Source organism: Lepidochelys olivacea (assembly GCF_965140295.1).
Source record: "Lepidochelys olivacea isolate rLepOli2 genome assembly, chromosome: 3".
NCBI lineage: Eukaryota > Metazoa > Chordata > Testudines > Cheloniidae > Lepidochelys > Lepidochelys olivacea.
The window spans coordinates 40,966,275-40,989,927 of NC_140413.1; the positions used below are offsets into that span (position 1 = coordinate 40,966,275).

The 23,653-nt window shown below is 43.0% G+C and overlaps 1 protein-coding gene across 8 annotated transcripts in view; it reads left to right on the forward strand.

Annotated features, from left to right (window-relative positions):
- ARHGEF10 (Rho guanine nucleotide exchange factor 10) overlaps positions 1 to 23,653 on the forward strand; it is a 192,144-nt gene that overhangs the window by 11,962 nt on the left and 156,529 nt on the right. For 4 of the 8 annotated variants that reach the window (XM_084624281.1, XM_084624280.1, XM_084624282.1 and 1 more), the window contains one exon: positions 13,390 to 13,473. In XM_084624281.1, coding sequence (XP_084480407.1) covers positions 13,437 to 13,473 — 37 coding nt within the window. In that variant the 5' untranslated portion in view covers positions 13,390 to 13,436. Of the gene's footprint in view, positions 1 to 1,472; positions 1,616 to 13,389; positions 13,474 to 23,653 lie in introns of all 8 variants that reach the window. The other 4 variants (XM_084624285.1, XM_084624278.1, XM_084624284.1 and 1 more) reach the window with 2 other exon arrangements.

Here is a 23,653-nt window from a genome sequence, read left to right on the forward strand (position 1 = left end):
CGGAGCATGTTACTGGGCTAAATGACACTGCCTTGACACATTGCCAACAACATTTGCTTGATTCTGCGGGCATTCCAGTTATCCTAGACTATCTTGTCTCCTTAAAGACCTCTGGTCTGGCCCTTCACTGGCGTGCACCTAGCAGCGGTTTGTGCCTTCCTCCCTCTGTTGAAAGGGCGTTTTGTCTTTAACACTCCTGGCTACTGTGCAATTTATTAAGGACTTGATCAGGACATTTCCACCCATCATTAAGGTCCCTTTGAGGTGTAGGTTTAACCTTGTTCTGTCAACACTCACATGTCCACCCTTAGAACCTATGGCAACATGTGCTATGACCCACTCATCTATAAAAGTGGCGTTATTAGTAAGGATATAATATGTTAACCGATTAACCAATAAGCCACAGGTCCTGGCTGCCCCCCCACCCCTGAGGTCTTGGCTGCCGGCCCTGGGCTCTGCGCGGGGCTGGCAGCGGGATCCCAGGCGCCTAGGGAGGCAGTGGAGCCTAATGGTTAAATGTTTAACCAGTAAAATTTTAATAGTTTAAATGTTTACTTTTTAAAAATGTTATTTACATCCCTAGTTCTTAGTGGCCATTGCTTTGGCCAGAAGGGTGAATGAGCTAGGAGCCATGATGACAGACATTTTTACAGTATTCCACAAAGAGAATGTCTCCCCTAGGTTACATCCCAAATTCCTCCTCAGGATTGTTTGAGGTTACACTTGCCTCTGTTTCTGCCGAAACCCCATGCTTCTTCTGAAGACAAGAAACTTCATTCCGTTGGTGTCAGGTGCATTCTACCTGCAAAGAGCCAAACCCATTAAAAAAAACCTGAGACTCCTTGTTGCTGTAGCAGAAAGAGTGCATGGGCAAGCCATATCCTCACAGAGATTTCTTAGTGGCTTTTGGGATGCATCTTAGAGTGCTACAAAATAGAAAAAATTCCTCCTCCTTGGGGATTTTACAGCTTACTTCACACACACACACACACACACACACACACACACACACACACACACACACACACACACACACACACACACACACACACACACACACACAAATGGCCTTCATGACATCCTTTTAGGACGTTCCACTGCAGGATATTTGCAGAGCAGCAACTTGGAGCTCTGTCCACATGTTTGAGACACACTATGCTCTAACTTGAGCTACAATGGCAGATGTAACCTTAGGAATGGCAGTACTACAAGCATTTCTGCTACCAGGTTCCTCGCACCCATCTCTAGTCTGAACACTGCTTGCCAGTCACCCACATGTGGAATATACATAAGCACCGTTACTCGAAGAAGAAATGGAGACTCCTTACTGTAACTAGATGTTTTTTGAGATGTGTGGTCCATATCCACATTTCGCTACCCACCCTTCTTTCCCTCTGCTTTGGATCCTGTTGGATTGCAGTAAGAAGAGCAACAGGAGAAATGTTGACCCACATTGCCTCTTATACCCACAGTTGAGAGCGCAAAGGAAGCTACTGCACATGTATGAGTCAACAGACACTGCTTTGAACAATATCTGGACTCAAGTGCATGGAGCGCACGGACCCATGTGTGAATACAGATAGGGACCGCACATCTCAAAGAACTTCCAGTTATAGTAAGTAATCCCTATTTTGTTACCAAACCCCCAGGTATATTTGTTTTCCTGATGCTTGTCAATTAATAAGGTTTGTGCTAGATATACAGCACATTTTAATAAGATCAAAGTTATGGATGCAGTATAGGGTTTCTCAAATTTTTCTTAGTGTGGACCTCGTATAGACATAGAAATTGTCATATGGATGTTGTCTTCTCCTATTCACAGAACATCCCTGTTGTAACTTTCATAGAAAATTAATATCGAGAAAGTGCTTACTGTATCCTAACTGTATGTTAATGTAATTTAGAGGGTGTAAAATGGAGGAAAGCCATCTTTTCGTGGACCACCAGCAAATGTCTGGAAAACCACCAGTGGTTTCCAGATCACAGCTTGAGAATCACTAATATAATGTACAGACATATTGTGACAGGTTTCAGAGTAGCAGCCGTGTTAGTCTGTATTCGCAAAAAGAAAAGGAGGAAAGCCTGCTGCAGTTTCCACGATATGCATCTGAGGAAGTGAGCTGTAGCTCACGAAAGCTTATGCTCTAATAAATTGGTTAGACATATTGTGGTAATTATGTTCTTCATACATGATGAGGAAGGGAGATGCATTAATCAGTTTAGGGCAAAATTCCCTTCTCAGATCTATATAATGGATCAGGACTCTAATATTCTGCTCCAGGGATATTGGTAGGAAGCTCCTGTCCTGAGGAAGAGCAGAATCTTGGGGTCAAGATCTGTCGTGTGTCTCTGAGAGGAGAATTTTGCCCTTAATGTCTATCCAGAATTAAACCAATTATACATTTTCTTATAAGAAGGAATCTTGACATGATTAGAAGTAAAAGACTTAGTGAATGGTATTTTTGAACCTCAGGATTAGTAAGCATGACTAGTATTTTTATTTATTTTTTTATTTTTTATTAAAGAACATGAATGATGCTAAGTGGGGAAATGCAAAATGTTTTTGCTGACTTTCTCAGTCCCAAATAAGAACATGGATTCATTTTTTTTCTTAATTGCATGAATCAGCAAAAGTGTGGGAAGCAATGCATAACTGCATAATGTTGATTCATGTCCTACACATTAGCTGCTCAATCATGAAAAGTTAAGCTGAATGTCATGTGCGTGGGCAAATAGTTAACCAGACCAAAAGAAATTTGTTCTGTTGAAGTGGTAGTGAATAGGAGTCCTATTTTTGGAAAATCTGCTTCAGTGACTTACTGTATTGTACAGTACTTGTTACTTGGAACTAAACTCTGAATGTGTGCTATTTGGTTCCAAGTTCAAGATTAAACTTTCGCCCTGGTTTCTATTCTCTACTCTTTTGGAAAGACTGTTCAAAGAATAAAAAAGTTAAGTTGAAACTTTCTAGTTAAGAAAATAGACTATAAACATTCTCTGATGTTACCATATTTTCTTTCATCCTTCACTTATCTAATTAAACGTGGATAATGCATCCATAGATCTCAATATGCATTACAAGGGAGGATAAACATTATCATCTCATTTACAGATAAGGAAATAAGGCAAAGGAATGAAACAAGCTGTTGACCTAGCCCAAGGTATAACATGGATGTCTCTCTCTCTCTCTCTCTCTCTCTCTCTCTCTCTCATAGGCCAGACTTAATTGTGAGCTTTCAACTTTGTAGTTTACATACATTTTTTGGGTGCTCAATTTCTCAACCTTAATATTACAGGAAAGCAAATTTTTTGCATTTACTTTTATATTTTATATAATTGTTCTTGATGCAAACCAGTTGGTCAAACAACCTGTGGTTCAAATAAAATCCTATTGGCATTGGTGACACTACTTTTAAGAATCGAATAATAGATGTCAGATATGTAAAAGACTCTACCCAATCACTGGGTCCATCCAGTGATGAGCTGCCAGAATCTTAACAACCGGTTACCTATAAAAAGTTCTGATGTAAGGGATGTGCCTCTGTCCTGCCCCCTTGCCCTCCCCAGACCTGTTCTCCATCCCAGGTGCCTGCTGGTGGAGCAGGAGTCCTGCAGCCCTTCCTTCAGTGGGTCGCTCCCGGCATGTGGGGCGGCGGCTTCCTGCAGGCAGCCGTCGGCCCGACTCCCCACCGCGGGATGTGAGTGCCCCCAAGCGGTGGAGGCTGGACAGCCCCACAGCTCAGGAGTGGGAGAGACTGGGGCGGGGCTCACCCCAGCATGCCCAAGGCAGCCCCCAGCCATGGCACCAGCTGGTGCTGCCCGGCTCCTGGGGCAGAGGAGGCTGCTGCTGCTGCCAGGGGCTTGGCACCCCAGCCCTACGCGGCTCCCAGTCACATGGTGCCTGATCTCCCTGCCCAGCGCAGCCGGTCGCGCTTCCTGGGCCGGGCAGGAAGCAGCATGGAGCTCGGCTAGCATCGGATCAGCCTCAGCGCGCAGGGCCCTGGAGTGGCTGCCCGGATGGCGGCTCAGTGTAGGTACCAGCTGCAGCGTGGCCCCTGCCCTGAGACAGGACGTGGGGCTCCGCAGCCCTTCCATAGCCCCGCGCCCTCCAAATGGTACTGCTCCATGCACCCTCCTCTAGCACCGAGCCCATTCTCCAATGAGGGCTGGCTCTAGGATTTTTGCTGCCCCAAGCAAAAAAAATTTTGGCCACCCCTGCTTTCTTTCGTGTCCCTCCCAGCTCCGCCCCTTCCCAACCCCTTCCCCAAATCCCCGGCCCTGCCTCCTCCCCCGGGCGTGCCGCATTTCCCCCCCACCCCATTGCTTCCTACGGCTCCCCCCCTGCAACCTCTTGCCCTAGCTCACCTCCGCTACACCTGCTTCCCTGAACATGCCGCTGCTCCGCTTCTCCTCCTCCCTCTCAGGCAAGGGGGAGGCAGCTCATTCAGGGCAGCAGGTGGAGCGGAGGTGAGCAAGAGTGGGCGGGGAGCACAGGAACTAACGGGGGGGGTAGAGGAACCGCTCCCTGCCCCAGCTCGCCTCTGCTCCGCCGCCGCCTCCCCCGTGCGCGCTGTCGCTCGGCTTCTTCCCCCTCTCTCCCAGGCTTGCCGTGCCAAACAGGTGTTTGGCGTGCAGCAAGCCTGGGAGGGAGTGAGGAGAAGCAGAGTGGCGGCGGCATGCTCAGGGGAGCAGGCGAAGTGGAGGCGAGCTGGGGCAGCGGAAGCACATTTCTAGGGGCGTCATGGCCGACGCCAGAATGCCACCCCTAGAAATGTGCCACCCCAAGCACCTGCTTGTTTTGCTGGTGCCTAGAGCTGGCCCTGTCTCCAACAGCCCCCTTCTATAACACTGAGCCCTACACCATGCACCTGTCTAGCGCTGCGTGTTGGGGCCCCCTTGGCCTGGGGGGCTGCCCTAGCCACGGCCCAGCCTGGCTGGGACTTTCTGGGGCGGCGACTGCCTAGCCAACCCACCCCCCCATCCCATGACCGCCTCTTCTCCCCTCCCCCCCAAACCTGGGAGCTCAGGGAGCCCTAACAACCGGTTCTAAAACTGCTTCTAAATTTAACAACTGGTTCACGGGAACCAGCTCCAGCGCACCACTGGGTCCATCTGCATGTAAATTAAGAAGTGAAGATTGTTGGTATCGGGGTTAGGAGCAGAAGTCCCAATATTTTAAAATAATATTTGTAAAGCTTTTTGAAGATGCAGTATACTGTATGCTAGTATTTCCTTTTTGTGTTCTTCCTTGCTTTAGTTACAGTAGAAAAACAATGTCTGCATTGCTACAATATTTCTGATTTGTTTGGATAACATTTCAATATTACAGATAATTGAGTGAATGCAATTATTGATAGTTTTCTGGATTCCACATTCCAATCCTGTTTGTAGGACTAAGTTGCAAAAGCACTTCCCTGTTTACTTCAGATTCTTTGTTAGAGCTATGGAGAATGAGAGATTTTATTGATTATGTTCTTAGTGACCTGTGTTGTTGTTGTTTTTTGTTTTTCTTTAAATGAGGCTGCTGAAAATATTGAAGAACTATGTAATTTTTCAGATGTAGTCAACATTACTTTTCCTGACAGGAAACAAGACCATTCATTTTTCCAAAGGCGATTAGATCCAAAAGAACTGTAAATATTTACATTAACTGCCTCAGTTGGATCCTGATCTGCTAAAATCAATGGGAGTAGAATTAGGACTTTGGTGACTCACATTGACTTGAGTGGGAGGTTGGAGCAAACCCTTCCTTATTTTCCTTTTGTTTTAAAAAAAATAAGTAAATTTCATGTATTGCATCCATACGCTTTTTTTTTTTTTTTTTTTTTTCATTTTGTTTTATTCTGGAAGCCTAAGTTAATTCTGGAGTCACTGGGTGATTTGCTGGGGAAGTAGAATTGTTCTCAAAACAGAACTTTTTCTTTCTCTCACAGCAATCACAAGTCACTTGTGAAAGAACAGAAAAAGCTAGTGTTAATTTTGGTTCTGATGTGGTTTTTATACTAATAAAAATAAGTTTTGACTTATGTCGTTTTAATATGTATGCAGTCAAATAGTGTATAGATCCACATTGTGATTGGAATGTTTTGTGTGGTGTGAAGCATTTTTCTGACCTAATTAAGAATGAAAATCTTTACAAGAACAATTTAGTTACTTTGGTACTTTGACGTCAAAGTATTGAGAGCAAGAGCATTTGGAGGATGAAAAACATTGAATACATTTGGAAAATAATCTATATTTTTCCAAATAGTTATTTTCATTTGAAAGAGACATATAAAGTTATTGACTCTTCCTCATGAGTTAAGTCTTTAGACTTCTCTTTCAGTTTCCAGCCAAACTGAGAATAACTAGATAAAAGAGAAGATTTCTTGTATTATTATTTACTATCTGTATTGAGGTAACACCTAGAAGTCCCATGTTCCTTATTGCGCTAAGCTCTGTAGAAGCAGAGGGGGGAAAAAACCATGGTTCCTGCATACAAGAGCTTCTGATCTAATTTTGCTCTTTTTTACCTTCCATGGTGCCAAGAGTCTTTTTTTCTCTTTGTTTCGGTTAGGCAGATAAATAGATATCTGTGCTATTTTAAATACTAATATGGTCACCATCAGCTCACAATCTTTAATAGAGTTATCCTCATGACACCCAATTCTGTCAAGTCCTAGGTCAGTGCCTTAACCTTTGGACCATCCTCTCTCCTCGGGTAGAAAGTAGAGAATGAAATAGGGGTGGGGGACAATGGTAACCTGGATGACTTGATTAGTTTTTTTTTTTTTCTGGAACGTGAATTCTACTTATTTAGGGTTCAAGTTCTGCAGCTGCTGTTGATGGTGAGTAGTGCCTTATTTCTGAGAGATAGCATGGCCTAGTGGATAGAACACCACACTGGTCCTCAGAGTCTAGTCCAGGCTTTGCCTCCGGCCTGTTGTGTGACCTTGGGCAAGTCACTTCTTCACTCTGTGCCTCCGCTTTTCCCATATGTAAATTGGGGATAATGAAAGTGACCTCTCTCAGCATCGAGGGATGAAAAGCGCTATATAAGAGCTTATTTATTTCTTATAAATAGTCCCACTGTAATCAATGAGGCCATTCACAAAAGGCCAGTCTTTGGCCCATCTTTTCTGCCAACACAAGACAGTAAGGAGATATAAATACTCCATAATCCACAGCACTTCCTACCCCTCTCATGGGTAGCAGTGTGTGAGAGATAAGTGACCATGGAATTGCTCCAGTCTCTCCTACACAGGTGAGCAGGGAGTGGGCAGAGCCTTCGATCCTCTCCTTTTTCCCCAACATATGAGCCATCACATGAGCTGAAGTACCAGGGAAGATAATCTGTAACAGGCACAAGGCCGCTGCAGATAATATCTTCCACTGGCGCAAGGGGGGAGCCAAGAAACAAAGTATGAATCTGAGCCTCAGTATGGTTCTCTGTCCACTCCTTGAACAGAAAAAGTCTGCATTGCTCATTGCTTAGGGCTCGTTGCAATGCCATAATCTATCCTAAAGCAAGGTGCTACTCCGTGTTTGTATAAAGGTGGCAGAATAAGGTTTGAAGGGGTTTTCTGGTAGTTGAATTATATATAAAATATCTCCTGAAAAATGTTTACTCACTGCCAATGGAGTGAATAGCAATAGTTCCTTTGATTTTAATGGGATCAGGGTAGGACCTTGGATACTGAAACATTAGGTCTCATGCTTATTGTATGCATATATTGCTAAGGAAATGTTTTTCCTTATTTTAATTCATTCCACCTATGGTGATTTGGGAAACTTCTTACAAAGATTTTGTTCTATTCCTGAATTTATTAATGTTTTTATTTTGTAGCCCTTGGTATTTCCTTTAATATGTTAGATATTTGTTATTCAATCCAAATATCAATAAAACAATTAAGAATGAAAATTTTGTGATTCATTATTCATATACTCTCGCTATAGGGCTCCCACTGTTGAAAATAGCTGCCCCAGTCTGAATGCCTGCTTAAGTCACCCTTCATAGACAGGTTTCAGAGTAGCAGCCGTGTTAGTCTGTATTCGCAAAAAGAAAAGGAGTACCTGTGGCACCTTAGAGACTAACACATTTATTTGAGCATAAGCTTTTGTGAGCTACAGCTCACTTCATCAGATGCATTCATAGACACTGTCTTTGTAACATGAATCTTGCTTTAATACACAGGATCCGTGGTTCCTAATTATGGCCTTACAGAGAACAAACTGTGCTTGAAATATTTATTTCCTCTCTGCAGAAATTTCAACTTTAGAGATATTAAAAAAATACAATGAAACAAAACCAAACAAACCCCAAATGCTATACAGCAAGATTTATCTCTCAGAGGGAGTTCTATAGTTGGGTGAACAAGGCTCACAATTAGTCATTAACCAGACCATGTTCAATAGTTGGAGTAGGCACAATGGTGTTTTTGACATTCACATACTTGGTGTGGGCAGATTCTTCACTTCCCAGCCCCACTCCCTACAACCTTTCTTATAGCCTTACCGGCTGTCTCACAGCAGTCATTCTACAGCTCACGTGCACAGCACTCTCTTTCTCTCCAAGGGGCAGGCTTGCTTGGAAAATAATCTGCTTCCCTCTTTTCTTTCATGAATTAGGGTATGCTTACTAGCTCATACCTGTTGCACCCTTAGCAATAAAGAATCTTGGTATGACTGCAACTGTGATTCACTCTGTGTTTTAAAGGGCTGCCGTGTAAAATATGGTCTGTGCCGTTGTCAAGTTTGTAGAAATGGCCCTTTTGGTGGAAATGGAAAACTTGGCAGTTTGTGTAATGGCCTGTGCAGGAGGCAGTCCTGTAGTTGAGTGTCTGATTGCCCCTCACAGTTTTGGAGACACTTGTACAGCTCCTGTTTCTGTGGCCTTCCTTCTGTTGCACAAGTAAGTTTTTGGATGAGATTTTTTTATGAAGTGCTCACATGATATATTTGCCTAGAATCAATATGGAGGGATTTTCCTGTGCTGGAAACCCACACAGGACACAGAAACACCATACTCCCAGCTGAAAAATGGTGGTACATTTAAACCATGTGTGGGCAATCTTTTTGGGCTGAGGCCCACATCTGGGAATAGAAATTATATGATGGACCATGAATGCTCAAAAAATAGGGTTTGGGGTGCAGGCTCTGGGGTGGGGCCAGAAATGAGGAGTTCAGGGTGTGGGAGGGGGCTCCAGGCTGGGATACGGAGGGGGTGAAGGCTCCAGCTGGGGGATGCAGGTTCTGGGGTAGGGCTGGGGATGAGGAGTTTGGGATGTAGGCAGTACTCTGGGCTGGGATCAAGGGGTTTGGAGGGTGGGAGAGGGATCAGGGCTGGGGCAGGAGGTTGGGGCGTGGGGAGACTCAGGGGTGCAGGCTCCGAGCAGTGATTACCTCAATCGGCTTCTGGAAGCATCGGCATGTCCCTTCTCCAGCTCCTATGCAGAGGTGTGGTGAGGCGGCTCTGCACGGTGCCCCATCCGCAGGCATTGCCCCTGCAGCTCCCATTGGAGCGCCTGAGGGCGCCATTGGAGTGCGTAGGAGCCAGAGGGGGGCCATGCTGCTGCTACCGGGAGCTAAGTGGTGCGGCCCCCAACCCTGCTCCCTGGCTGGAGCGCCGGAGTGCCAGAGCGGGGCAAGCCCCAGATCCCGCTCCCCAGTAGGAGCTCACTGCCAAGGTTATGCCAAAATTTGAGAGCTTTCTCAAGCAGTAAGATAAACGTGTTCATTAAGCTGTACTACTGGATAGCGTGAGGACTCACCAGTGATCATCCTGACATAGTTATGAGAGGGAATTGGTCCATAGAAAGCAATGGTGACTTTCTTTCAGTGTCCTTTGGGCAAGACTTGCAATGGTTGGAGTTTTGTTACCCTGCCAAGTAGCACTTACTGCTATCAGGGTTTTAGTCTTTTCAATACCAGGAAATCAGACCTTTTCACAAAGAGGTTGGTTAGCCTTCATAAAACCTTAAGGCATGAAGGGCAAGCGCTCAGCACCTCTGAAATTTAGGCCACACCGGGTGTCTTTCATGGTCAAAGCCATGAGATACAGGGTTTACCTTCAGGATGTAACTAGTTATTACGTGTTTCATCTTTGGAAATGTGAGTCCAGTTACTACTCAAGCTGAAAAGAAATGGAAAAATAACCCTATCAAGTGCTTTAGATTGAATTGGGGTTGGAATTCCCACCTTGTTGCCTTGTGATAGGAGGCTATCCTTGGACATCATTCCAGCATCCTATTGCTTTAAACCAACTGTTCTCAAACTTCATTGCACCACGACCCGTTTCGGACCATAAAAATTACTACACAACCCCCGGAGGGTTGAGCCTGAGCTCTGCTGCCCTGGGGGCATGGGGGAGCCAAAGCCGAAGCCTAAGGGCTTCACCCCCACCGCCCATGGCTGAAGCCGAAGTCCGAGCCTTGTTGCCCAGGATGGGGGGCTTGGGCTTCACTTTTGGCCCTGGGCCTGAGCAAGTCTAATGCCAGCCCTCGTGACTCCATTAAAACGGGGTCGGGACCCACTTTAGGGTCCTGACCCACAGTTTGAGAACAGCTGCTTTAAACCATCTTGGTAGCTTTCTGACTCCACTTTCCTGTCGGATGGTTCTGCTTATGTTGACAGAGAACTCTCTCAATGAGCAATCATTGTCCTGGGATGTCCAGACAACACAGCAAAAAAGGCTTGCTGTCCTTAGCGCTTTTTGTTGTTGTTGTTTTGGTTTGGTTTTTGTAGAGTATGGCTTTTGGTTTTGCCACCTGTGGGTCCTTAAGGGGTGTTCCATGACTATAGATGGTTTGACCTTAGGTAGGTGGGGAGGGAATTGTTTGTTTTGCTGTGGGAGTCATTTGAACCCAAAATACAATCTCTCTCTTGTATGACTATGGATGGAACATCAGGCTCTGCATCCAAAATCCAAATTGCACAAAAACATAAAACAAAATTTTTAATGTGTGGAAGGAAAGTCAAATTATTGTAAAGATATATCTATCGGGGTCATAAGACATTCTTCCACGAGCAGCTGCATCTTCTATGGATAACTGCAGGGTCCAGTGACTAGTGTACTAGCCTAGGATTTGGGAGATGTGGATCCAAGTCCCTGCTCTGCCACAGACTTCCTGTGTGGTTTGGGGCAAGTCAGAGTTTCTCTGCATCTCTGTACAATGGGGCACTTCTTACCTCACAGAGGTGTTGTGAGGGATTAAAGATTGCAAGGTACTCAGGTATCAAGGCAAAGGGGACTATGTAAGTATCTTAGTTAAGTAGAGTGTTGTTTTAGCTGTGTCGGTCCCAGGATATTAGAGAGAGAAGACATGTGAGGTAATATTACCTCACCCATATTCAGAGATACAGGGTTTACCTTCAGGATGTAACTAGTTATTACGTGTTTCATCTTTGGAAATGTGAGTTCCAGTTACTACTCAAGCTAAAAAGAAATGGAAAAATAACCCTATCAAGTAACCATAACTCTCTTCCTTTATTTCACATGGTAATTTTGGTGGGGAAAAAATGCATTCCTGATAACACCATTTGAAAGTTTAATAAGCATGCCTTTCTTTTCCACAGAAATATATGGGCGTGAGAGAGGTTTGAGGAGAGACAGGGTGGGGAAATGTTTCCTTTATATTTTAAGGGAAAACACACTTCCTTCTTAATGGATAGATGTTGTGTATGGATGTCAACCCTCTTCAGCCTTAAGCACCAAATGACTTAATAAATATCTATGACTTGATTGAGAATTAGTAATGATGGGTAAAACGCAAAGCAACTGAGAAGAGTGTTTCTTTCATGTAGAAATGTGAATGCTTATCTGACTTATCTGAATACTTTGAGACTGCCAGCAGCTTCCCTCCTAAATCTATAACAGTATGGCAAGTACACTCAGGAACATTTTGTACGTACCAGCTAGGTCTACACACACCAAGTAATGCACAACATGTTAGTGCATGTATAAATCACAGCCCTGTACAGTGCACTACCTCACCATGTAGACAAGCCCTTTGACTTTCCATACTTTTATAGACTCTGAAGACTTTCCCACTCCTTGCATTGTGGGATGATCTAGGCCCAAACCCTGTGAAATCCTTTCCACTCACTGCTTTCTTGAATGAACCAGAAATGGGCCTCTTGGGACTGGGACTCAGGAAACCTGGGTTCCCATCCTGACTCTGCCACTGACTTGTTGTGTAATCTTGGGAAAGTCACTTCACTCCTGTCTGCCTCTGTTTACCCTCTTTCCCTTTGACTGTCTTATCTGTTTAGACTGGAAGCTCTCTAGGGCAGATCTGTCTCTTACCATAGCGTCTAGGACAATGAAGCCCAGTTGGGCCATGTAAGCGTTGCTATAATACAAACAATAATAATGTTTTGGGAAGAGAGAAAAGGCTCTCTCATATTCTGGGATTTTTCTCTTCCATGGTGCACTCTGGGTCAAAATGTGGGGGTGATCCAGAGAATCTTGTTACACTTAAGTCATTGAGAACATTAGGCCCACTGGAGTGCATAGTAGTTGTATTGCACAAGAGAGGAGGGTGATCAGGTTGCCTTTAGAAGCTCAGGCTGGAAGTGGGATACCCAGACACGCTTCTTGTTCCATTCCTTTCCTAAAGGTAAATAGAGGTAAAGGGGGGGCTTAATCAATTTTTTCACACTTTCCAGAAAAGTTGAGTTTAAAAGGGGTTTTTTGTTAGAACTTTTTAAACAGAACCATTTTTTTTCTGGACTTCTTTAAGTCAACAACTTGAACAAAAACTAGGGAAAGACAGTCAAAGTGGTAAAATGCAATGGTTGTTACTTCTCAAGGTGAACAAAGGCAGCCTTATCTGGCACTGCAAATTATTACTGCAAGGTCAACATAAGTTAGTTATTTGTTGCAAGGAAAAAGATACATCAATGTGGTATTTGCTAACAAGCAAGTTTAACTCCATGGTGTTGGGACTGGTGATTTTTGGATGTTAACTGCCAAGTGGAAAATGAATTGTCATGCCTTTATGAGTATTTTAGCACTCCTGACCCTGTGTGTGATGGGAGAAAGGATTTTACAAAAGGGCTTGGCACCCATAGTTTGGGGGCAGATTTTCAAAGCATGTAGGCACTGAAACATGCTCAGTTTATCAAATGAACTTCAGTGTTACAGTGGGAGCTAGCAGTACTGGGCACTTTTGAAAATCTGGCTCTCGTTTAGGTGCCCAAATGAGAGCTGAGCTCTTCAGAAAATCTGACCACAATTGTGAATGCTGAGCACAAGAAAATCAGGCTCCAGGGCCTTTTGCTCCCCCTCTCTTGTCCGAAGACGTTAACGATGGTATTCGATGGCTTAAGTATGAGACTCTGCTAAATCAAAAAGCAGACTCGCTAAATCTAGAAACAATGCTTACCTTCAAAAAATGTGCTTTCTTGCAGAGGTATTTGTTCTGTTAAAGGAACAGAAAATTAGTGGACACAGCAGTATGGAGGCAGAGGATTTCCCTCCCCCACCACCTGAAGGTAACTGGAATATTCCAGCTTTTTAGTTACTCAGTGTGACAGATATATCCCCTCCCCACTAATCACTCCCAAAATCTTTAGTCAATTTGATCTTTTTTTTTCTTTTTCTCCCCAGGTGTTTTTGTTGTACATGTTGGCATTATCCTCATGAACACATTTTGTGTTTGTTCTTTAACCATTATTCCTCAGCCATTCTTCAGGGGTTATGTATATTTAAGGCCTAATTGCTGGCGCATTATGTCGGATTCTTTCCAATGATTTCTGTGAGCATGGGATCAAGAATGAAGTTTCATTTTTAACAGTCTCTCCATTGCTATGAATTTCCTCATCTGTTGATCTGATTTCTGAGCTCTGCCAGTTACTGTCTCCAATATGAGGTGTTAAAAGTTGATTAGACTGATACACAATTATTGTATACTCAGAAATGTCCTCTTTGAGGACTCTCACTTTGTTGTGGTGAAGGGGCTTGTGTGTTCCAGTGATCCTCAGAGCTGAGTTGTTGGGAGCTTCATGTTCCTGGGAGGATCTCCCAAGGCAAACAGATCTGAAGGGAGGTCCCAGACAAAGCACAGTCCAATCCCCCAAGTCCTCAATGATGGATCAGGCGGAAGGGGGATCTCCACAGCTGTGAAAGCGGATGAAGGCTGCAGCAAGTGGAGATCCATAGTCATCTTGGACTTTCTCTGCCACTGGGCCCCAGACCTCCAACTTGTCATGACTGTGAGGTTGCTGTAGGTGCACCAGCTTCCCCATGTTAAACAAAATCATGCACAAGCTTCTACCATGGGAAATAACATCTCTCCAATCTTCCAAGCCCTGTGGTGACAGGGACAGGATTAGTGAATTTGGTAGTCCATAGCCATGAATCTGCACACAGGCGGTGGTAGTTAGATGGTCATCTGGCACCTGGACTGAGACAGGGGTGCAGTTCGGCAGCTACTATCGCGACTGAGCAGTCCTGTTTAGGCTCCCCTCTGTTCACCCTGCGTGGGGAGAGGGCTAGAAAAGGTGCTGTAAACCTAGGCTGTCTCATACACTCCTGGGTGGATTACCACGTCCAGTGGGATCATTCTGCCTTCGGTCAAAGCTATAAAAAGACAGTGACTTTTGCTATATGGAATGTTCGCCCTCGAAGCTGAAAAGAGTGAGAGAGGAGGAAGGAAAAAGAAATAGCTTTCTCCTGGTAGGCCGCTGGCCTGCCAAAAAGTGTCTGTATCTACTGTGGGCGGATTTGTGGTTCCAGGATCGGACCCTGAGTCATCTCAGGACCCATATGTACATCCATGGTAGAGATATCTCAAATTGAGGGATTGCCAATCAATCACTCAGAAATGCGTCAGTGCTGGTTTGATTTGGATATAAACTTTTCTTTTTGTTAGTATTATTAAAAGTAAAAATGGAAATAATTTACATAGCGCCTTCAACTTGCATAGCTCTTTAGAACATGCAATAGGACAAGTTTCCTACCTCAAAGATCTTGGGGACCAATTCTGTCCTTGAGCCTGTCTGATCTATGATTCTTGTGGTCTAACGGGGGCTGCTGTAATGTGGCCTAATAGAAGCTGAGGGAGACTTCCCTAGGTGCAGAGACTACATTTGCCCTCTGACAAGACCTGGCACAGGGGGCGTGCAAAGGCGGAGCAAGGAATGGGAGAGGATGGGGCTGTCCACTATAGCATGGACCACTATGGAAGATTCTGGGTGCTCCAGATTGTGGAGCAGTCTATAGGAAGTTCTTGCAGGTCTCTGGCTGCTTTGATTTATTCTGAGGGGTAGAGTAGCCCAGAATCCTGAGAGCTCAAAGATGGCATTACATACAAAGCTACCTTTGCCCCTCCCTCTCCCATTGGTCTGTGTATACTGTGCTGGAGAGAGAATTCACCTTTAGGCTTTTTCTGTTTCATTTGTGGATTTATGGTGAGCACAGTAAGGTATGTAGGCACTTGTGTCCATTATGCACCATTTGCATCTTGACAGGACAGCCAGAGGAGTGAGTTTCTACATTGTTTCCCTAGTTAGCATCACCATCTTGTTTCTTCCCTGAGTTATTTAACTATTTGTATATGTAACTATTTCAGATTGTCTGAATCTTTCTCTTTTATATATATTACATTAAAACTTCATTTTACTTCATACCAGCTGAGAAGATTCTCGAGCAGTGTAGATTTTCTATCACTGACCATTTTAAAACCGAAATTGGATGTTTTTCTAAAAGCTGTGCTCTAGGAATTATTTTGAGAAAGTTTGATGGCCTGTGTTATACAGAAGGTCAGACTGGATGATCACAATGGTCCCTTCTGGCCTTGGAATCTGTGAATCTATAAACATTTTCCAGTTGCCATAAACATTAAAAATCACTTGTCTTGGTTTTGTTGAGTGATGACTAGGTAGGAACATAGGAATTCCCATTCTGAATCAGAGCAGTGCTTCATCTAGCCTAGTATCCTATCTATGACAGTGTTGCATACCAGATGCTTTAGAGAAAGGTGAAAAAACTCTGCAGTTATGGAATAACATGCCCATAAGGAAAGATTTCATCTGGCCCCACTATTTTGAGGTTGACTTTTTGCCTTGAAGCATGAGGGTTTAGATCCTTCCAAAATGCACACGCTCTCTCTCCCTCTCTCTTAAATCCTTGCTATTATTGCTCTGGATGTGACTCTTGGTTTTGTTTAGTGATGAATTATGAGCATTGGCAGGATATCCAGTTACTATAGAAAGATGAAAAAAATCCCTTTATCAGACTGCTCATATCTAACGAATGTACGTTAGCAGGGGAAAGGCCCATTCTGCACATGGGCTGAGCCTATTATTGAACAAAGAGATCTAGCAAAATAATTGTAGTTGTGGCATCTAAGGCTCCGATTAGCGAAGCATTTTAGCCCATGTGTTACTTTAAGCATGTGCGCCTGTCATAAATATAAAGGGAAGGGTAAACCCCTTTGAAATCCTTCCTGGCCAGGGGAAAGCTCCTCTCACCTGTAAAGGGTTAAGAAGCTAAAGGTAACCTCGCTGGCACCTGACCAAAATGACCAATGAGGAGACAAGATACTTTCAAAAGCTGGGAGGAGGGAGAGAAACAAAGGGTCTGTGTCTGTCTGTATGCTGCTCTTGCCAGGGACAGAACAGGAATGGAGTCTTAGAACTTTTAGTAAGTAATCTAGCTAGGTATGTGTTAGATTATGATTTCTTTAAATGGCTGAGAAAAGAATTGTGCTGAATAGAATAACTATTTCTGTCTGTGTATCTTTTTGTAACTTAAGGTTTTGCCTAGAGGGGTTCTCTATGTTTTTGAATCTAATTACCCTGTAAGATATCTACCATCCTGATTTTACAGGGGGGATTTCTTTATTTCTATTTACTTCTATTTTTATTAAAAGTCTTCTTGTAAGAAAACTGAATGCCTTTTCATTGTTCTCAGATCCAAGGGTTTGGGTCTGTGGTCACCTATGCAAATTGGTGAGGCTTTTATTCCAACATTTCCCAGGAAAGGGGGGGTGCAAGTGTTGGGAGGATTGTTCATTGTTCTTAAGATCCAAGGGTCTGGGTCTGTAGTCACCTAGGCAAATTGGTGAGGCTTTTTACCAAACCTTGTCCAGGAAGTGGGGTGCAAGGTTTTGGGAAGTATTTTGGGGGGAAAGACGCGTCCAAACAGCTCTTCCCCAGTAACCAGTATTAGTTTGGTGGTGGTAGCGGCCAGTCTAAGGACAACGGGGGGAATATTTTGTACCTTGGGGAAGTTTTGACCTAAGCTGGTAAAGATAAGCTTAGGAGGTTTTTCATGCAGGTCCCCACATCTGTACCCTAGAGTTCAGAGGTGGGGGAGGAACCTTGACAGCGCCAATGGGTCTACTTATGTACTTAAAGTTAAGCACATGCTGGATTGCTTTGTTGAGTCAGGACCTAACTTCTGACTCACATTTTAGACAGATAACAGCAAATTTTAGTTCCTTTATTTACTGAGATCTGACTTATTTAAAATGTGCCAAGATGTTGCTCTAGACCCTACTTTTACTGACACTGTTGCCAATGAACATAAAACCCCTGTTCCGAAGAGCTTACAGTCTAAAGATTCCTGAAGCTAGAGTACTTTTTAATTAATGTGGTGATTTATATGAGCTCCAGGATGTGAATGACTTTAATGAACGCACAGATTTGAATTTACTAATGATTTCTCGCTTGAGAAAACCCGATGCTAATAGAAGGCCTGGAAGTTAGATTACAGGAAAGATTCTATGATGCTGAATACAATAGGAAATCTCAGTAATTGCCCTAAAATGCCCTTGTTTTCCAGCTCAGACACCAGTGTTGCTAAGAAGATATAGTGACCTGTGCCTCACGGGGGAGAATACATGTGTTATAGGATGACTGTTTCTCTTATGACTGGGCTCATAGGATCTTTCCCCCCAAAGTGTTCATAGCAGGAGACAGTCATGAATTTGGGTGCTGGGAAGGTTATATCTGAGTTTCTTTTGGATACTGATCTAAATATTGATGATGGTTAATTGGGGAAAAGAAACTCAAATAAAAAGTTCTCTTTAAGCAATTGGGTCAAAATTTTCAAACTTGGGAGCTGAACTTTAGGAACCTAAATCCATATTTAGGCACCTAAATCCATATTTAGGCACCTGAATGAAATTGACCTGACTTTCAGAAAGACAGTCCCTGTAGAATGTATTTGAGAGTGCTCAGGCCCCTCCTTTAAGATCTCTAAATGAAGATGCAGGTGCCTAACTGAAGCGTGTGATTCTGGCTCCTATCCTAGGCAGCCAGGATACAGGGCTAGGTGGACCATGGATCTGATGCAGCATGGCAAACCTTGTGATTTTTTTTAACGCTTTGTAAAATGTTGGCCTTATTTTCCCAACTCCCTTTCTTCCCCTTTTCTATACTGGGATCTTTAGGGTGGCATTTTTGCTCCTCCTACCCTCTTGTTCCATGCTAACCTTGCTATGTTTTTGCTCTGTCCCATCAAAACCCACATTTTGTTCGCTCTCCTGTTCACATTGCAGCTACTAGAATGGCATGACTCGAATATCATGGGGTGCAGGGCAAGAAGGTGGGCTCTCAAGATGTTCCCTGCCACTTGCTAAGGAGATATATGGGGAGGAACTGAAGTCCACGCTTAGCAAACTGGACGTCTCTCTCCCCTTCCCTCTGCTGATTAGTTGGGGAGGTGGCTAAGTCCCCCTGCCCAAACTCATGTGGCTGAGAGGTGGAGGTAAGGCCTGTGGTCAACATGTAAACCCCTCTCTCTGGCTCTGGATGGACATAGACACACAACAGCAGCACAAAGGGAGCTAGAAACATTGAACAGATGAGCACATTGCTAGGATGCTGAGCAGGGGTGGCACTGAGATCCATGCTGTGCATTGACTCCAGTGGCCTCTGGTACATGGTGGTATTCTTTCTCGGAGGATCCACAGCCATCTTAAAGTCCTGAACTATAGTCTAAGGGCCAAATTGTTAGAGGAGGGGAAAAAAATCTAAGTAAGTCAATAGATATTACTCAGCATCTCTGTCTGCCACCCCCACAAATGCAGCCTGAGATTTGAAAGTTATCTGGATTCTTTCCTGTTGATGGGAGGCAGCATGATCTGCAGTGCAAGGCTGGGCATCAGGTGTCTTGAATTCTATTCCTGGCTCTGCCCCTGACTTCCTGTGTAGCCCTGGACAAGTAACTTCACCATGTCTCTCTACCTCAGCATCTCCATGTGTAAAATAGGTTAGCAATATTATCCCCATCTTCCTTGTGGGGGTGATATGAGGGTGAATTACAGTTGTCATGTCAATGCAAAGTATGATTGTTTTAGGATTTGTCTACCTGGTGCATTAGTCTGCACCAGAAGGGTGTAAATTGTAGGGTGCATTAGCATGTCACACACTAACACTGATACGTTAATGTTGTACTGTTTGAAACAAGATTACATTAACACCGCTTAGGGAACTTTTAGTGCATGCCAGCAGGGTCCATCCGGGCCAGTTAGTGCGCAATACACTAGTGCACATTAGAATTCACATACTTCTCCACACGTTACGTTAATCCACACCAGAAGTCCTTACGCAGAGTGGGCAGTAACTCTGTCCCAACTGAGGCATATTATAGGCATGTTTAAGAGGCAGCTGAGGTCTACAGGAGGAACAATATCTGGGAAAGTGGTGCATGTGTTTCCTTCATCTCCTCCTCCCTTTATTGTGCTCATACAACATAACTAACTGTAGCAAACACATGCTGCTGAATTTCGTGTGTGTGTGTGTAATACTGACATTCCATTCATGCAACAATTTAATTTCATGGTGACAAGTTTATATCAGTTAACTCCCACAGAGCAAATGGAGGCACTGCAGAAAATTTTAAAAGATGGTTGTTGTCATGCTCCCTTACCCCTCCCAAGTGACTTGACTTTTTTAAAAGTGATTCTCCTTTGAGGCACAAACATCTGGAATTCCCCAGTATTTGTTTTTGTTCATTTTCAGTGGGCATATGTATTAGCAGGAAGAGATTGAAAAAGGACTCTTATTTAAAAAAAAAAAAAAAAAAAAAAGGCAAAACCAAAAAAACCTGGCACTTGTGAGCTCGGATACTGCCAGCCCATGTTCACTGCTGTCATATATGTGTGTTCATGCATGCATATACAAGAGGTGGAACATTACTTTTAATATTTGTTGATTCATTTGAGACAATAATTAAAACATACTGGTGGCCTCCCCACCAGCAGAGACGAGACTTTAAAGATTAAGCATTAAGGGTAAACAAAGACCATGTACAATGCACTATTATGTTTCTTATTAATTACTGTAGCCAAGTATGTGCTCCACACCCATCTGGACAGTGAAGGGACATGTTGTGGAATGCAGACACTGCGGTAGTTGCCAGGCCTGGAAGGAAAGACTTGCAGCCAGAGAAACAGATGGACTGGTGATTTCTGCGCACTGCATTTCTCTCTGTAGCTGTGCTTTCTTCACACTGACCAGCAAGGACTTGGGTCTGGTTGCTCTGATGCCATCTATTTTGTACTTGTTTATGGTACTGTGTTGAAAAGGGTATTACTTCTCCTACTACCCTGTCACAAAGGTTTTTTCTTCCTACCCACATGGGAACAGTCCTTTTGACCCTGTGAACTGGGATTCCCTCTGCTACTTGCCCTTCCCTCTGGGAGGAATTAGAGATATGTATAGGGACCCTGTTGCGAAGGAAACTGGCCTACCTGCTTCCTCAGCAGGAATGGGTACCAGAAAAATTGTTGCCTGCCTGAAGGAGAAAAATCATCGATTTGTTTTTAACAGACCTTTTTTGGTGTGTTTGTTTCCTCACCTTTTATTTGGTTGCTACCTCTTATTCCTGGGGCAAGGTAGCATCCCTCATCAGTGCCAGATTCAGAACATATTGAAATCTATGGGAGTCTTTGGATCAAGCCCTCAATACTTTGCGCTAATCAGAGTTGTCTTAAAAATAAATCATCCTAACCAAATGGTGTAGCAGCAGAGCAGCAAGATAGGCTACTTAGTAGCAATTAGCTTTGTCAGATTGCTCTAAAAAATTTCTCTTTAGTTGTATTAAAACTCCAGAACCATGCCTATATAGTGCATTCTTTTGTTCCTTAAATATCTGTTTAAAACTGCGTTGAAATTTCATGTTTAGTGTAAAAACTCTCCAGTTGAATGTATTCTTCTTCTGCATTTCCTTACTTCAACTGTTCTGTGCTATTGTAGTGAGCTTTTAAGCAGCTGCCACGCTTTGCTCCAGAGATGGCTGTATGTCATTGCCAGATGAAGTGAATTCCATACTGTTTACAATATGCACTGTGAGATTAAAGGTGCTGTGTATATATATCATTATTCATTTACCTTGTTTCAGTTCCAGAAATATCATATTATTCAACTGGCAGCATCAAGAAATATTTTTATTAAACTTGTGTTGTGAATGACACTGAAACGAGGCAGTTAAACTGGAGTTTTCATAATATTGGTAAGAAAATCAATTGATATGTGTCTTGTGATTTGGTTTATGAAGGTTAGTGGCTGTGAGATAAGTGGGCCCATATTTCATGTTAAAACAGAATAAGTCAGCATTACCATGCTTGCTTTGGGCGTTTTAATAAGATCATTGCCTAAATTAAACTGCAATCATAAAGGGAGTTGGTCTTTGGCTATGCTGCATTGTTTGTAAGAGGCGTCTGTTTTCAGCAGACAGTTAGAAATGATGGTAAAAAATTAAGCCAAGATTGGAGAAGAATGAGAACAGAATATGAATTGTAGTTATGAATAGTCCTTTGTTTCGGAAGCTGTTTGCAGCTTGATGTCTGAATCCCATTTAGAATAGAAAAACTTAAAAGATCACATTACTCTCAATAAATAACAGGAAAGATAAATCAGTTAAAGTAAGGATCAATTAATTAATGAACAGTACATTCAGGGTCTCTAAGTGCAGTAAAAATATTTAGATGGTCAGCAAAACATCTGCAAATTTACGTCACCCCAGACGTGTGTTTCCTCTAATCAAGTGAGTTAAAGACAAAAAGAAAATTGCGAAGTAAAGATTTACTTCCAAATACAATATTTAAAATACAATATTTACAACCCTCGCCCACTCCACCCCTTTGAAAGAAGCCAGCAAACCAGTCACTACTCATTTGTGACTTGGAAACTTATCAGATATGGACCATTCATTAATATTGCAATAAGAAAGGCTAGCTTGTCCATTTTGATGTTTCCTGATATCTCTCTGCTAAATAATTTTTAATTGATATCTTTAATCCGAGTGAATCTTTGTACTGCTCCGTAATGTGCTATTGTTGCCTGACTGAACTTGAGTGAACTAAATATGCTGGAACAAGTCTCAGAGATCTGAATTGAAATCTGTTTGACTTCATGAGACCAAAGAGAGGCTGATAAACATTAATAATAGGGGAAAAGAAGATGAACTCATGTCTGGCCTGGGTAGAATTATAATTAATTTGTTTTTGAAATGAAAAGGGAATATATTTATAAAGGGAAATTTTATTGATTTGTGTATTCATGGGAGAATGTTAAAAGATATTTCTGACATTTGAAGTCCAACAGCGAAATCAGAGTACAGTTGAACCTTGATTTTTATTAACCAGACTTAGAAGAACCATTTATCCTGACTGAAAAAAAATTGCATAACAGACATGATGTTGCCGAAGAACAAATTGACATTCCTTTACATTCTGATGCCCTCAAAACATTGGGAATTACTTTGCAATTGTTTCCAGGACAAGAAGAAAGTGATACAGGGTCCTGTGCTGAAAGGTATACACTGTACCTACTGTAATTTTAAGGTGTTCAATTTTATGAGCTTTTCTATTTTTATGAACTCCTCAATCCCCAATTAGTTGGTAAAACCGGCATCCTACTGTATAAGGGGAAGCTGAGCTTACCTCCCTCCCGTACTTTGGGGCACATAACCAGGACTCATTGGCAGGAGGCAGAGCAGATGGTTTTGCAATAGGCAATAATTTTTTTTCTGCTATACTGTAGGTCCAGGTCAATATTTCAGTATTCCATAACTAAGTCTAGGACCAATCAAGTGGTGCTTTTTGTAGAATTTGCATAGACAAGGTTATATGTCTTATGTGTTGTTGTTATGATTTTTCTCTCTAGGTATAAGATTGTCATTTAAAGCTTCTTTGAGTTAAGCTGAAGATGGTAGCTGAACTATTGAATGAGGCATTTGTTGGTGCTGTTTTCCTGACACCAGAGAGGAAATAAAATACGTGGGCCTTTTAAGGATGGCTGAGGAAAAAGTAGACAACTGCATGAGTAGTAGAGCTTCTCAACATTTTCCCATCTAACCCTTTTTTATGATGGAAACTCAAGTTTTTGGTGAATCCGAAATTTTTACAGTCTGCTTTCCTCAATGTTGTGTTTTGCTGTTTTTATCATAAAACCCAAACCCCTGATTGATTTAATTTTAGATGAATTAGGTGATGGGGGGGGGGGGAATTCATTTGCATCAAAACTTTCTGCAGGATCAAAAAAAAACATTTCTCAGCCAGCTCTCTTGGATACAGATTCTCAGAGATGGTTAGGCTAAATTCTCCTCCAAACAATACCAAACAAGCTGTTGTGAACATGGGGCAACTGAATTGCCCCTGGGGTTGCAGACATGGTTATGAACATACAGAATATTCCAGCATACTGAATTTTTTTAGCCAAC